This window comes from Lampetra fluviatilis, chromosome 18, assembly GCF_964198595.1.
Source record: "Lampetra fluviatilis chromosome 18, kcLamFluv1.1, whole genome shotgun sequence".
Lineage (NCBI taxonomy): Eukaryota > Metazoa > Chordata > Hyperoartia > Petromyzontiformes > Petromyzontidae > Lampetra > Lampetra fluviatilis.
Genome location: NC_136292.1, coordinates 526,987 through 543,036, shown reverse-complemented (window position 1 = coordinate 543,036; position 16,050 = coordinate 526,987). Strand labels below are relative to the sequence as shown.

Sequence of the window (16,050 nt, the reverse complement as noted above, 5' to 3'; positions counted from 1 at the left end):
CTTGTTTTATTATTTCCCTTCTACGTGACTTTACCGAAATAACCAAGAAGAACAATTAATGTATGTATGTTACAGTATGTTGAACTTCTTTCGCACCGTACGTCGACAACTGTGCGAGTCGGAGGCGTGGATGATAGACGTTTTATGCGTCCCTCATCACTGCAGCTAATTACCCGCCCCAACTTAAGACCAGCCAATAAAGACAGTCACCTTGTCACACCAATATAGCCAACCAATAAAGCAGCAATCAGCACTAATTGTTGCACCGGCTCATCTGCAGGGCTGGCCTGATGATGTTACGGCACCTACTTAAGGAGCCAAATCAGCAAGCTCTTTCACAGGAGAGTTGAGATTCGCCAACGCCGGAAGATGCTGGACGCAATCTCCAGCGAAACCATCACTAACTATTGTCAACATTATGCTTGCTTCTCAACAGTCTGGTTTGCTGAAAAAAGCAAATCAATGTCGGAAGGTGGAAGGTTATCGTAAAAAAGCGAAAACTACACCTCCACATTCATACCTAAAATAAACTACTCATGAATCCTAATGATGCATAATGTTAAACCATTTGCATGTGACTGATGCAAGGCAACACGATGGACTGACATGCCTTCTTGTTTTCAAATGTAAAAAAAGCCTCCTTCAAAGAAACGTGCCCGGCTGGGATGGGCTACCACTTCCCTTCGTCTGAGATGAAGCTCAACGTGCGGAAGCTGACGGACGTGGAGCAAATGCAGATAACTCCGGAGCGACCGGCCAAGGCAGCGGCCGCCGTCGACCCAGGGAGAGGGGACGCGCTCCCTGGGCCCCCGCGCCTACCCCAGCACCACGCGCCTCCCAAGATCGACGTCTGTAAGGTCACACGCATGCCCCCCCCCCCCCAAACAAAGATCCTCCGTATAGCCTTAACTGACCGTGGACAAGTGCTGTTGGCGAGCAGTGACGATGTTTACACACCGCACTAGGGACTCATTTAGGGCTGAGTCGAACCAGGTGGAGGCCCAGAACCGGTTCAGATAATCGTCACTGGTGTTGGCCGTGAGCTGGAATGGAACTCGAGTCGCTGGACTCAGTGCAGTGTGCTGTGTGTGTATATGTGTTGGACTTATTTCGCGTTGTATGTAGCGAACCGTACTAATCGGAGGTGCGCTAACCGCTACACCCCCCAACACACACTTTAAGAGGCATGCATATCTATAGCCCTTTTGTAAATCCTCCGCTGAAGGAGAGGCTTCCCCATACTAAGTGGCTACTGGGAATCGTTCGATTATTCTTCACCGTGCCGGTCGCTCCTCGATGTTGAAGGCAGATCGCGTGGACGAGGGGGCGTCGTGCAATGGTGGCGTTTTCCATACTGCTATATCGTAGGTTCACCACATACATGGTGAACCACGGTGGCAAGATGTTAACTACCTCGCCAGGTACACAGGAGGTCGTGGGTTTCATCCCGACCCTGACGCCTGCATATTTGGAGTTTGTATGTTTCTCTCCCCGTGGTCACGTGGATTTTTTCTCTCGGTCCTCCGGGGTTTCCCTCCACATTTAGAAACACGCATTTAGAGTATTTGGCTACTATCAATTTCCACGCGATGAGCCTTAGCTGGTAAAATAAAAATAGTAAAATGTTACAATTTGTAGAAGTAATTAAGATTGACAGGAGAGCAGTGGCGCAGGGGTGAACGCACGGTGCGACGAACCCGGCAAAGTTGGTTGATATTCTTTGGTTCTTTTGGTGAAGTCACGTGGATAGAAAATACAATTTTAATACAATTTAAATTAAAAATAAAATGTAAAAGTAAAAGCATAACACCCACGACGTTTCGATCGCAACACAAGCGGTCTTCATCAGGGGGAGAGAAAAGAGGGGGTAAGCCTCCAAACGCATCTGCTGCTAAGGGCTTCCAAAGTTGTGTGTGGGCGGGGGACGAGAGTTGCGAGGCAGCAGCAGCAGCAAGGGAAGCTGTGCGGCGTCACCAGCACGGGCGGGGCAGCCGGTGCCGATGTCGGAGTCAAGCGCGAGATGGAGGTGGGGCTCAAGGCGAGCGGCGCGGTCCCAGTGTGTAGGACAATGGGGGGAGGGGGTAGAGATAGGGGGAGAGAGAGGGGCGGGGTAGAGAAAGTTTTAAGTCAAAATTAAAAGTTGGTTCAATTCGTGGCCATGATAAACGTTACCTTAACCGGCCAGTAGGACCTCCTACTGACCAGCGTGGTGAAGTATGGTCAAACAACCCCTATGACCAACACAGCGTGGGGAGGCCTTCATATCTCGCAGTGCAATAAAAAATTGCCATTTCAGCACAATAAGCTAAATTAGAATAGGCAAGGAACGATATATTACCTCCCCCCCACAACCGTCCCAGCAGCCAATCCTCTGCTCACCCAGGAGTGATTCAACCCGTTTCTAGATCTGACTTTACCGAAAGAACTAAGAGTATGAATCCTTGCAGTCACGAAAGCTTCAAATTTAGAATGAATCATTTGTTTTTCTCGTTTCTGTTTCTTTCTCACTGGTATTGTTTTCCGAGGTATTATCATGGCAACAATGCAAATTGTATGCGTGAAAAGCAATCCAATTGGATTCTTGAAGATACATATATTTTTTAAATCGGCCACTAAATTCTCAGATTTTCCCTTTGTACCACGTGCGCTTGACTTTGCATCGAGCTATTTAACAATGTCACGCGTTTAACTTCAGCATAATTTTTTTCCTTTTGTGTTGTATTTCAGATTCAAGTCTTGATGGCGAACCGGTAAGAAAATATCGCTCGCGTAAAATATTCAGAAACTCGTGAGAGAGGAGGTGGCCTGGTGGCTGATTATCTTAGAGGCTGAATGTCGTGTCACGAAACTGAAGACGGACCGCTGAGATCCTTGGGTTTAAATTTGAGCAGACATCCGTGATTGGCACAGCGGAAACACTCGTTCCTCACAGCAAGAAGAACTTGGGTTTGATTCCACACTCGGGTGTCTTTTTTTCATGGGTTTGCTCCGGGTTCTCTGGATTACTCCCATGGCAAACCAAAGAACCCTTTGCAATGTAATTGATTGCATGGCCAAACTTGCCAGTTCTGAAATATTACCTGCAAATTACTAAATTTGGATGACGCATTGTAAAATCACTCCCCTGCTGCAAGTACATGGCAGGACCCTCCTGAAACGGAGTCTGGAGACTCAGTGACGCTTTTCTGGGTAAAGAAGCATCATAATAACTAATTGATTAAACTGAATTGTCAACGTGTTAACGTGTTAATGGTCTGAGCCCTATCAGCAGACTACAAATGTTTTTACTTTAGATTATTCCCTGGCTTGAACATATTCTAGCTCTGCGAATTCTTGGTGACTCACATATACAATGTATAGAAGATGCATCCCGGGAGTTGAGAGGTCTATTGAAGTAACTTCCAAAGTAGTTCTATTACTTTTTTTCTGGGGACATTCTCTGACACAGCGTTGTAGTACACGGAATGAAAAGTTAATTGTCTCGTGATATTACACCAAGAGCACAGTTGTGATAATAATTTGGAAAATATTGAGAGAGAAAAAGCAAAGCTGACAAGACATGTGGGAAAAGCAGCATCCCCTTTATCATTATTATACTTGGTTTCTCTTTTCAATTCCACCAATCAGTATCTTAACATATTAATAAACATGGAATATTTCGTAAAGCTGACATTCATATTCTTAAAACGAATAACTGCTCGTATTTGTTTAAGCATGTCTATTATTTGTATGCGATATATCGTCATGGAAGTGAAATCTTAACGACTGTACAATTACATTCCTACGTGTTATGTTGTGACAGGTGATAACAGCTCCAAGCACCGATAACGCCAAAAAAACTATCACAGGTTCGTATGTATGCTTTTATTTGTACGGGACAAACTAACAAAGCATGCACAGAATCAATGAGAGACGGAGGCTTTTGCACAGAGGAACGCTTGGATTAGAGAAAATATGCATGGCAGAGGGACATCGCATAGATTGTGATGAAATATGAACGGGCTTTATCGGGACGCGTCGCTCAAAGGGATGAATGGTTGGTGGTCGAGGCTATTGATGGAAAGGCAACCACGTGACGGAGAATTCCATCCGGGACTGAGTCTCCCTGCTTGGGTGCAGCGACGCCGTCTGCTCGTGCGCAGCAGCAAAGATGGATCGTCGCATCGCCAGACAATGAGAGATGGCAACGGCTTGCGGAGGTTTCCATTCACAGTGGTGGATTGCACTTGGCTGATGATGATGAGTGATACTCATTGATCCTTCATATGCAATAGCATTGCATTTGTACATTTGCATGCATTAGTAAAGTCCCTATGCTGACAGGTTTGCCCAATAGCAAAGACTTTTCTTGGCCATTTCACTGATGGTAATTTACCAACTGTGCTCCAATGTGCATTGCAGACATGTTGTGAATGTATTGTTAAACGCATGCCTGTAGTCAACACCGACCTCTTTATAGCTCGACTGTTCACTCATTTGGTTGCCACTTCATAGAGAGTCGTCGATAGGGCATGGAGAGTTTGTAAGTTGAGCTCTTGGACATCTTCCCTCAGAGGTTAATAAAATAAGCACTATCTCCTGAGATATTAACTACTTTGTTTATATTGCTTTGGGAGTTGTGTACAAGCACTGACAACAAAAACTGAGTTTACCACGTAGGCTTTCGCGACCAATATCCATAATAGAGGTGTTTGGATTACATCACGTAAATACAAATATAGTATAAAAGTAACTCGTCAATAACACGACCAATACATGCTAAGAAGAAGGGGGCCTATTGCCCGAAACGTTGCCTGCTATATCGTCTTCCTTGCAAGGCCACAGCGGAGTGTGTGTGGACCGATTATCTACTAAGAAGTTAGCGGCGGCTATCCGATGAAGAGGCCGATCCTTGCCGTTTGGAATGTCCAGCACTGACACTGGCCAATGCTCACGTCAGCTTGGGGACACACGGTGCCGTGAGTTCACCGGTGTTTCATCGTCGCGCAAAGGCGTCGTCTTTCCACAGCGCACGCGCCGCCTCCACCCCAGCAAGGTGTTCCCGTCGTGCTCGTCGCGTGGGCCGGCGTGTGCATTCACGACGGCCGGCGTTGCTTCACGTGCCTCTGCTCACGAGGCCGGGCAACGGAATAGCTCACGGGGCCCATCTTTTGAAGATCGCCGATGAGGCGATGTGTTTCTAATTTTCGTAAAGGAATGTGCTCGTGAATTGGCGGGTAATTGCACGCGGTTAGAAATTGTTTGACATGGGAAGGTGAGTTTTGTGCAGGTGTGTTCTAGCTCACATCCTGTGTATTTATACACCATGTTTAACCCTTAAATATTATCTTTTAACGTATCTACGGATGCTTATGTCATCATCATCAGATGTTATCTATGATTGGCTGAATGAAGGCTTCCTCAAGTTGTTTCTTTTTCTCTTGATTCTACTCGTTGCCTTGATCCATCTTGCTCCTGTAGGCGACCTCGCCTCATCGCTCCACCTCATCTCTCAACGTACTTCCTCGTTCCACTTTGTTCTCTGATTCACGTGGTCCTCTCTCTGTCTCGGCGTAATTCCAAACACGTTTCCCTTCACGCTTCTTCGTGTACTCTGCACATTTAGACTTATTTTTTTGTAATTGTGCATTTTTCCGATCCATTTGACAAAGCAGCTATTAAGCACTGATTGAAAGCGTACTTCTATCGGCATTTTTTTGCCTTGCAGTTTTTAATGAAATGTCTTTTTTCTTAAGTATTACCACCTGCTACCGATCACCTCTTCATTTCATCATTTTGATCTCGACCCACCTTCAAGACGCATGCACTGTGCCCGAGGTGCACATGCTCTGCATAAAAGTCGTGGCCAGATGATACTGCCATGTGCTGGTGCTTGCTAAGAAAAGGAAACAAACGGAATTAGACGGCACGCTTTGAGAATTATGCCCCATTCATACCTATGGTCACGCATTCTGGAACAAAGCATCCAATCATCAACTAATTTCGAGTTTTAAGCTCGCGTTAAATGCATACAATTGCAGAAATTAAAAATCTACGTTTTTGTTATTCGTGCTTGTGATACCCACAGCCACTGGAGGTGCCGACCATTCATCGCAGTGTCGGAATAAAAGTGTTGTTTATTAAAGCAAATCGCGACTGAATCACACCATTTTGCCCGATCACTGGTTGGGGGTGGATGTGAATTGTTCCACCCTTAATGGTGATGTATATTTGTAATCACAGTGTAAATTCAATATTCTTCACTTAAACAGTTGCATATATATAAACGTACACACGCACGCACGCACGCGAATGACTGCCGGTTTGTGAAGCACGTTCAACATAACGCACGACTTAAAACAATCGCACAGCAGATACTTCTTTCCAGCGTTAATTTGATACAGTTGCCACACTCAAAATCATTTCCAGGTGAGTCCTGGAAAGACCTCGTGGGAACATGAGACCCACTCTCGCAAAGCCGAGCATGAAACATGTATCTACCTCTGGCAAGGGCACTTATGCTCTCTGCGGCAGAGCGCAAGGCCCGCGATTAAAAACCCGTGGTGCCGTGCGCCGATAATCCAGCTGCTCGGACAGGAGACGTGATGCTTGATGTGCAGTTACCCGGCCTGGAGCGCTATGATGTGGTCAGTGCTTGGTAGGATACCAAGAAGGGTTTATGACCTACGAGTACAGTAAAGCCTCTCTATCTGCGAGGTTACGTTCTTGAAAATGCTCGTGAATGCAGAGTTAGCGAATGCAGAAGCCTTGTGAAACGGGGGGCGGAGGGGGGTTATGTTCTTGTTACTTGTGAACATGGGGGGGGGAGGGAGAATTTTCAATATTTAATAAAAAAAAAATGACTACAACAAATATATAACAAAGTTTAAAGAACGATGTGCTTTTTTTAATAACTTTTACGATGCTGATTTGACGGGGATGGAGGTGAAAGTGGTGGTGATGGTGAGGAATTCAGGAGGATGATTCCGCGGGGAAATGCAGGTGTTTGATAACAAGGCACAGTGGTTCTAGTGAGGACGAAGCAGGCAGCCGAGGGGGCGATTCCTGCACGCACCTCCCCGTCGTCGGTGGTCTGGCGCGACGGACGCTCCTGAGTGCCGGAGTCCGGCGAGTCGCGAATCGGGATTTGGAATGCATTTAGTAACTCGCGGACATGCGGAACTGGAGAATCTAGAACTCGCATATAGTGAGAGTTTACTGTACATTTTTTTACAGCGATTTACGAGTGTACCAGTTGCATCCAATGTGCAAAATTACTCAACAAAGAATAGACATTATCCCAGGAGTGAGCTCCCCAGCTAATGCTGTCCATGCTAAATAAAATACCCCATTAAATATAAATTGAATTATTTTTAAAACCTTGTTTCAAGGAGCATGATCGAATCTATTACCTATAATGTAATGCACATTATACACATAGTTAATGAACGTAACAACAAATCCGTGCCCACGAACAGAAGTTGACTGTATGATTTCATTATTTTACTAAAGTAGTCTAAATGTGTCAAATTCATGACTTTTGAGTGACCCATCATTTGATCAGCCATTTTGTCAGTGATCAGCAAAAGCTTTCATAGATGAAAGACAAAATATGTCTATTTCAAATTATTGTATTTTTCTTTATCTTGATGGTTAATGTAAAAAAAACAAGAAAGCACAAGATTTCCTCTCTCTCGCAGAGGACACGGTAGCCTGTGGCCTCGTGCGTGTGTCACTCTACCACACGTTCTACCTGTGGCATCCTTGAGTTGTCCAGGTTTTTCATTGGAATTCGTATGTACGGTGTTTCTTTTATGTATGAGGCCGTGCGGAAACGACGCAATGACATTAAGCGTACGAGCCCTGTGCCCCTGTACCATTCCCGTTCTGTTGTAATGTGAACTAATGCATACTTTATTGAGGAGAGCGATATTAGCATGTAAAATGAAGATGAATTGATTGAGAGGCGTGGTCCCTGACGGCTGCACTCTTCTCGCAGGCACCGACCTTCACGAGACCTCGGCCCTTCAGACTCCACGGCGCACTTCTCTCCCGGCCTCCACCATCGTCGTGAGCCAAACTGAGGCCCTCTCCGTCGTGCAGGCCACCGGTAAGACACCGCACGGCGTGGGACACAGCATGGCCAAGCAATCACAGCTGGCGCGTACAAATATTATCTTGGCATAGGCCGAAATAAATTTGCCCTTCTCTCTGCTGTCTCCCACTGAAAATCCTCCACAATTTTGCCCCCCTCCTATCTATCCTCTTTCATCTGTCCCGATACCCCCTCTCGGCATGTCCCGTCCTCTGACCAATACCTGCTAGCAATACCTCAATTTTACCTAAAATCCCCCGTCACTCCGTTTCCCATTATGTCCCCTCGGTTTGTAATTCCCTTCCTCTCTGTACCCATCGAATTGATGCCCTCCCATTGTTCAAATCTCATCTTGAGACCATCACGTGCTTCTCACTGGTTTTTAAAGCATTGCCGCTCACTGTGCTGGAGTCGGCTCCCCCCTGCCCAGGTCCCCGGGAACCTCGCAGTCTCTCATTGCTCATCCCCACCTTTGTCTCCCCCACCACTCCAACTCTCTTCACCTTCCTTTGAACTTATCTCCCCCCCCCCTACCTCTTTTGCCGTTGTAATTTAAACTAAACTATACAATTTCAACTAAAACTAAACTATAAACTATTTTTTATTTTACCAGGCCAGTCCCACTAGCTATATAGATCTTTTTCAGAAGTGAGCTAGCTGCAAATGATAGCCCAACGAAGTGGCTTATCACGTGAAAATGTATAGCAGCCAAATACTCTTAAACGCACGTTGGTTCCAAACGTGGAGGGAAAAACCGGAGGACCTGGAGAAAAATCCAGGTGACCACGGGGAGAACGTGCAAACTCCACATATACAGGCGTCAAGGTCGGGATAGAAGCCATGACCTCCTGTATACCAGGCAAGGGAGTTAACATCTCGCCACCGCGGTAATAAACATCCCCCCTCCACCCTCCCCCCTCTCCCTCCTCGTCATCAGAAGGATCTCCTCCCCTCTTATCCAGAGACGTCCATCTCACCTCCTTCTCTGCCCGTTTCTTCACCTCTCCTCCTCACTCCCTTTATTGTGGCCGGTTGATATTTATTTATTTAACCCGCCATCTCTGAAAGCTATTTTTAATCCATTCTTAAAATCGTGTTTTAAATGAGTGACGTTTTATTGCGTGTAAAGCGTACTGAGATGCCCTGACGTGAAGGGTGCACTATCAAGAACAATTTGTTATAATCACTTAATTATGGACATGTTACATTTTACAATTTGCATTATTCATGCACTCACACGTTGAATTAAACCGTACGTGCAAAGTACAAGTTGTTTCGTGTTTAACTGCCAATGGGCCTCTCGACAACCGTGAAGGTTGAGGCCACTCGTGCCTGTGGGGTCCTGGTGAACCCAGCATCGATGACGCGCAAATCACACCTCAGCAATGTACACGTGCACCACTCGATGCCTACATCGGGATCGAAACTCACATTCTCCTTGAAATGCAATAGGATGTAGACACTACGTAAAACCGAAATTGTCTTTGTTAATTAATCAATATACACGTCATGAAACCGCTAGCGTGTACTGTGCAGAAAGGGCATTAATATATATATAATATATGTATACGTGTATTTGGGCAAAAAATACCATTGCTGGGTGGCTCAAGTCTCTTGATTGGCTGGTAGCAGGGCCCCTTTCAGGGAGGAGTGGGGTTGTATTGTATTTTGGAGGACATCGATATGTAACTCGTATCGTTCAAACAAGCGCTTTTCCATTCGGCTCCAAATGGAGCGACAATCAAAATGCCTCCTTCAACGGCTCTATAAAAGCGACCGCTGGAAATCAATGAAAACTTGGCGTTGGCCTCGCGTGAGCCTCGCGTGAGCCATATTCCATGAAGAACCGATGATGATTTTGGAACTAAAGGTCATGGTTATGGGAACAAACAAACAAACATAAAATTGGCATCTGGGGGTCTAGCAGGAAATCTATTCCAGAGGAATTGTAGATCATTAGGATTGTTTGGCTGCAAGTGCTCCAGAGACAGAATCCGTTAACTCGTGTAACAAGCAATTGGACTTGTTCTCGGTAAATAAGGTGTTTGGAGGAAACGAGTGAAATATTTAGGGTAGGGGAATGGGAAATTGATGTCTTCTGGGAAAGTAAAGCAGTGTTGGGAAAGGGCGTCGATCATAGAGATGAGCCAGACGGGCCACACGGCCTCTCTTCCCATTACAGAATGGTTTGTGTTCTTAGTTGACTGAAATTGAAATGTAACCATGTGACTTCCTCTCCCTGACCTCTGTGCTTCTCCAGTGCTGCTTCTATCTCCTCTGTTAGTGCTTTGCAGAGTGGACACTTTGCACAGGGCTCAGTGACCACTCTGCACCGTAATAGCCGACGCAAATGCGCTCGCTGCATGCCACATTGGTATTAGGTGCATTTCCTATTGTGCCTGAACTCTGTTTCTTGGCCTGTCACGTACCTAACAAGAGCACGTCCTCCACGTGTGCCAAGACAAAAATAATCAAAACAAATGAATCAATATAACCCGCCAAAGCCCCACGCGCTGTAATGAAGGCTATTAATCATTAGTGGGTATGTGTCCTGAATTAGCTGTAAATTCTGCTGGAGACTGGCTTCATGTAGTGCACTGGTGATAATGTGAATTTATTGGAGGGCTTTGTACGATGCAACGCTATTGCGGAAAGTGTTCCTTCCTTAGAACAACCATAATGGGAATAAGAAGACAGAAGTTGATATTGGCCAAGAGGTAGTTAGCCAAGATTATGATTGTTATTATTTGGCTTAGCTATATGGCTGAGCCAAGCCCTTCATCCTCTGGTTATTATTTCTTGAAGGAGATAAAACAATAATTTGACACTTTAATATACAAAAATGTAAGGATCGTATGAGTAGGAGAGAATCAACATCTCCAATGTATTAATTTAATTCAAGTTTACCCATATATGTTTAACCTTTCATTTTGATGTAATTTTCCTGTGAGCCAGCTGAGAGAAATTCGGTGTCGGGGAGTTGGACATTAAAGTAAAGAACAAAACATCAGATGCCAGAACTGCCAAGCGTCTCATTTTGCAATAAAATCTCTGAGACTTGCACAATGGTATGCTTCGGTTGAACATGTACACAGCCCTCCCGGTGTGGCTCACACAAAGCTGTTTGTTCAAACTCTGTCTAGAGGCTGTAACCAGAAGCCCTGTTAGGCGCTGGCATTAATGCTGTTTATTGTTTTTGTTCAAAAGAGGCTTGTAGCCATGGTTAGCACGCTCGTTGTTCATTTGACACATTATGGGAAAGTCTGCGTTTCGAGTCCCATCGGTGAGGAATGTGAATTAACAGTGGATTACACCAGGGCACAGCGATCAGCTCACTGCAGGAACGTTCACCCCGTTAGCCATTCACTCGCACGCATGTGTGCTGGCGTGGCGCGGTGTTTACACAATTGCGCCGGGCCGAGTTCTTTTGGCAGCGGCGTAGGTTGGCCGGCCTGATTTGCCAGCTCCGGTAATTCATTATGTCGGGAGGATTTTCCCCTCGGGACCGGCGCGGATGTGGGGCTTCGCAGATGCCCTGCCACCTCGATTGTTTGGTTACGCCGGGTTGATGTATGTCTCTCTGGCTCTTCCCCGAGCCAGGCCCATCCGTGGATTATTTTTCCCTCTGAGCACTTAATTGTCGTCATGAGCTCCATATGAGCAAGTGGCCCACAACAGTCAGTCTGGACTGGGGTGGAAGGAGATTAATAATATGGAGTTATTAAGTCTCGCTAGCATGGACACGGCTGCATAGTTTAGTTTGTGTGGAAGTCTCAGACGAGCCGAAACGTTCGCGATTTTCGTCGGAGTGCTTTTGCGCAAAAAAAAGTAAAAATCAACAAAATGATTGCTGTGTTGCTCCGAATTGCGCATTATGCCATTTACTAAAATAAACACCGCAGACTGATACAACTTATATTATTTTAGTTTGAAAGGATTCTTAGGATATGATACAACAATTGGTGCAACCTATTTTGCATTTCACATGCATGAATATCGAGGGGCGTGGTGGTGGTATGTTGGATTATGAATTGCACTGAGGCATTACGTGCCCTTGATTTCGATTCCCAACAATGGAAACATCAGTGGTGAGTGATATCTGATCCAGTCCTAATTCCCTAGGGGTTGTAATTTACAATTAAAATTACGTACGAATGTTACTGAAATCAGCACACTGCATGTAGCTAAACACACGCTGTGTTTTTGTTTCATAATATCACACAAGATAAGTACATCGTATTCATGCAGTAAATCATTTATTTGTTAAACACTGCCTAGATTTTCCCAGCATGTCAGTTGAAACAATGGGACAAGTTTCTTGAATCCCCACACTTCTGTCCACCCGGCAGTGCCAATGGGCTCACCACAGTTAGTCGATCGGCGGGTCGCGTGTGGCGGGGTAGAGCGAGGGTACTCCCCTCTCGTCCCAGACGTAGGCTCCTCTATATGGGGCTGTCGAGAGCATCTTCTATCGGAGGCCCTTCTGTGAGTCTCGGGGTGATCAATCAATCGCATGGCTGCACCTTTAACTTTAGCTGCTATAAATTACCACATGATAAAGCACTTCATTGGGCTATCATTTGTGGACAGGTCACCTCTGAGAAAGAGCTATATAGCTCAGTGGGTCTTATCTGGTAAAATAAAAAAAAGTTTTTCTTTTTCCTCTTACAAGTTTTTTGCAATGTTTGTGTTACAATGTGTGTCTTTGGTCCAGTGGTGAACACCTGCCTGCAGAACCCGGACATCTGCGGATACGGCGAGTGTGTTCACCTGGACCGTGGGCACACGTGTGTGTGCAGTGCCGGCTACAAGCTCAACCCATCGCTAACTCACTGCATCGGTGCGTTCAGTCGACTTCGACATCAGGCCGGTGGCCGTTTCTCACCAACAGCCGTTTCATTTCTAGGATTGGAAGGAGACGGGGAGGGTAAAACAAATGGCTCAGATCTGAAAAGTCTCCCGAACCATCTGTGGCCAATAGCTTTAATTGAAGGCTGATTGCGTTTGTTTTGAAATTCACAGTCTATTTGAAGAGCAAAGTAAGCGTGCACGCTTAACATCGGCCACTTCGAAACAAACTTAAGCATGAACGCCCCAATTATTTCTCTTGACCGCAGGTAATTTATTAAAAGTGATTTTAATTGCAATGATATGTAATTGATATGTACTCAAGCGGTACAGTGACTTTAAAGAAACGGCTCTGATTTTACTGCTGTGTTTATGGATTTTATTTAATGATACGGTAGAGTTATACTGGGATTCAGAAAACCCTTGGGTTTTTTATCCAAGTGTCTTAAGCGTTTAATCCACCAGAGGTGCAATTAACATGCAGTTAGTGATTGAGCCTGCTTCAGTATGATGACTTGTTACGATTCGATCTTGCGATTCGATTCAGGAAACCCATTCTAAATGTTTTTGCCAGTGTGGTGAATATATTGCCTCTCATCACTGCAGGGCTTATGTGACTTCCATTATATACAACATATCATCATCATTAGCCATGACCAATCCACTGCTGGATGCAGGCCTCGGCAAGCTGCTTACACCTGTAATGATGATGCGATGAAACAATACATCCATCACTGATCTCATCGCTCTATCTCCTTGGTGGATGTCCTTTCAGACGCATTCCATTGCTGATCATTCCATTAGACCAGTGGTTCTTAACCTGGGGTGCATGCACCCCGTGGGGGTGCGAGATGCCATTTCTGGGGGTGCGAGGCATGCCAATTTATTTTCTTTAGAAGGTAAATCATCGAAACACAAATTGAGCACGGGCACGTAAGTACAACTACTTTGTTTCATCAACACCTATGTTTGTATTATGAACGGGGAGCAAGGCTACATTCAAAGTGAATAACCACTGCATTAGACAGAGATCGAGCTTTAAGTAGAGCGAGTTGGTTAAGAGGCAACATCAACTTTTAATTTCTACTTCACAGCAAATGGGGCAGGGGGTACCTTACACCCTGCACCATTACCGGCTGGCTACATGAATTAAACCACTATTCACGCAAAGTTCCTACATTTTTTCTTAACGAAGCGAAGAATAGAGAAAGAGTTAAAGGGGAGGGGAGGCGGAGAATGCAAGCATGGCTGGATGATAGACTCAAGTGGCGATTAGTTCAGTGATCCATTTTTTGTTGCACATGTTTTCCTTGGCCACTGCCTCCCCCATTGCAGGAAAAGCGATCCTTTGAAAACGCTGCCTAAATTAGAGCCGCATGAAGCGCAGGAGCAATATTCCCACGTGTAGCCATTCCCGAACAACCCATTCTCTCAAGCAACATTATTTACGACAAATATCGCTCTTTGCAATCCCGTCTAATAAAACGGGGTTCTTGCATCCAGGCTAATCTGCATTCGTATATTATGAAATAGCACCATTTTTGTTTCAAAATTGCACGTTGTTATTTATAACGCCTACGATGTACTCCAGTGAAACTTTAATTCATTCCAAGTTATGCTCAGCAGTCGCAAACAATTTTCCTGTTTCGTCTTAAAGAAATAAACACGAGACAATGCCTTTTGGTTTCTGCTAGAACTCTGTTCTCCCCCTGCTTCTTGAGTTATCTACCTCAGGGTAGTTTCTTGGTTCACGTTCCCTCCATTGTATCGGATTATTTTTACGCAACTTCCCCCCTCCTGTGTTTTAAAGGAAAACGCGACGGCGGGTGCGTCTCGTAATCTCGTAGGACTGTGTGTGCGTGTGCGCCCAGGTTTGTATAACTTTATTTACATCTTAATTTCCGGGGGTGTCGCAGTCTGGAGATTATCGTAATTGTACTTCCAGAATTAAAGATGGGAGGTGGGGGGCTGTGCCCTGCCCCCTGACCCCCTCCCGCCGACGCTGTGGGGCTGCGTGTCGCTGTAAGCGTGCTGATCTCTGCGTGTCGCTGTAAGCGTGCTGATCTCTGCGTGTCGCTGTAAGCGTGCTGATCTCTGCGTGTCGCTGTAAGCGTGCTGATCTCTGCGTGTCGCTGTAAGCGTGCTGATCTCTGCGTGTCGCTGTAAGCGTGTCGCTGTAAGCGTGCTGATCTCTGCGTGTCGCTGTAAGCGTGCTGATCTCTGCGTGTCGCTGTAAGCGTGCTGATCTCTGCGTGTCGCTGTAAGCGTGTCGCTGTAAGCGTGCTGATCTCTGCGTGTCGCTGTAAGCGTGTCGCTGTAAGCGTGCTGATCTCTGCGTGTCGCTGTAAGCGTGCTGATCTCTGCGTGTCGCTGTAAGCGTGCTGATCTCTGCGTGTCGCTGTAAGCATGTCGCTGTAAGCGTGCTGATCTCTGCGTGTCGCTGTAAGCGTGTCGCTGTAAGCGTGCTGATCTCTGCGTGTCGCTGTAAGCGTGCTGATCTCTGCGTGTCGCTGTAAGCGTGCTGATCTCTGCGTGTCGCTGTAAGCGTGTCGCTGTAAGCGTGCTGATCTCTGCGTGTCGCTGTAAGCGTGCTGATCTCTGCGTGTCGCTGTAAGCGTGCGAGGCTGCGGGCTGATCTCTGCATGTCGCTGCGCGTGCAGACGTGGACGAGTGCGCGCGGAGCCCGGCGCCCTGCCCCGGAGGCCGCTGCGAGAACACGAGGGGCGGCTACCGCTGCGTCTGTTCGCAGGGCTACGCGGCCGCTCGAGGAGGAACCGAGTGCATCGGTCAGTTGGCGGCGCTTGCTGCCGTGTTCGCGTGTCCTGTGGGAGGTGTTTCCGCACGCGCGTTGTACGCACGATGAACTTACACCGCGGCGTACGTAGCCAGCCGTGCTGATCGGAGGTGCGGGGGAAGGACAACAAAAACTCAACACAATAAATCAGTTCCAAAGGAATGAGTTTTCAAAATACATTTTAAAGTGCATATCTCCAGTGGCTTCTAATATATCGGAAGGAAGAGCGTTCCAGACGGCTGCAGAAGCGCATCTGTTATTATTGTTCTGGTTATTGTCTCCCGCCAAAGCATGCTCGCTGCCCACACAGCAGAGGGTCGTCTGCGCGTCCCCT

At 46.3% G+C, this 16,050-nt stretch overlaps 1 protein-coding gene across 3 annotated transcripts in view; it reads left to right on the top strand.

The window, feature by feature from the left end:
- The window catches only part of LOC144937050 (latent-transforming growth factor beta-binding protein 2-like), a 135,827-nt gene that overhangs the window by 74,593 nt on the left and 45,184 nt on the right, over nucleotides 1-16,050 (top strand). For all 3 annotated transcript variants that reach the window (XM_078864286.1, XM_078864285.1, XM_078864287.1), the window contains 6 exons: nucleotides 637-852; nucleotides 2,728-2,750; nucleotides 3,803-3,848; nucleotides 7,979-8,089; nucleotides 12,789-12,914; nucleotides 15,583-15,708. In XM_078864286.1, coding sequence (XP_078720412.1) covers nucleotides 637-852; nucleotides 2,728-2,750; nucleotides 3,803-3,848; nucleotides 7,979-8,089; nucleotides 12,789-12,914; nucleotides 15,583-15,708 — 648 coding nt within the window. The remainder of the gene's footprint in view (nucleotides 1-636; nucleotides 853-2,727; nucleotides 2,751-3,802; nucleotides 3,849-7,978; nucleotides 8,090-12,788; nucleotides 12,915-15,582; nucleotides 15,709-16,050) is intronic.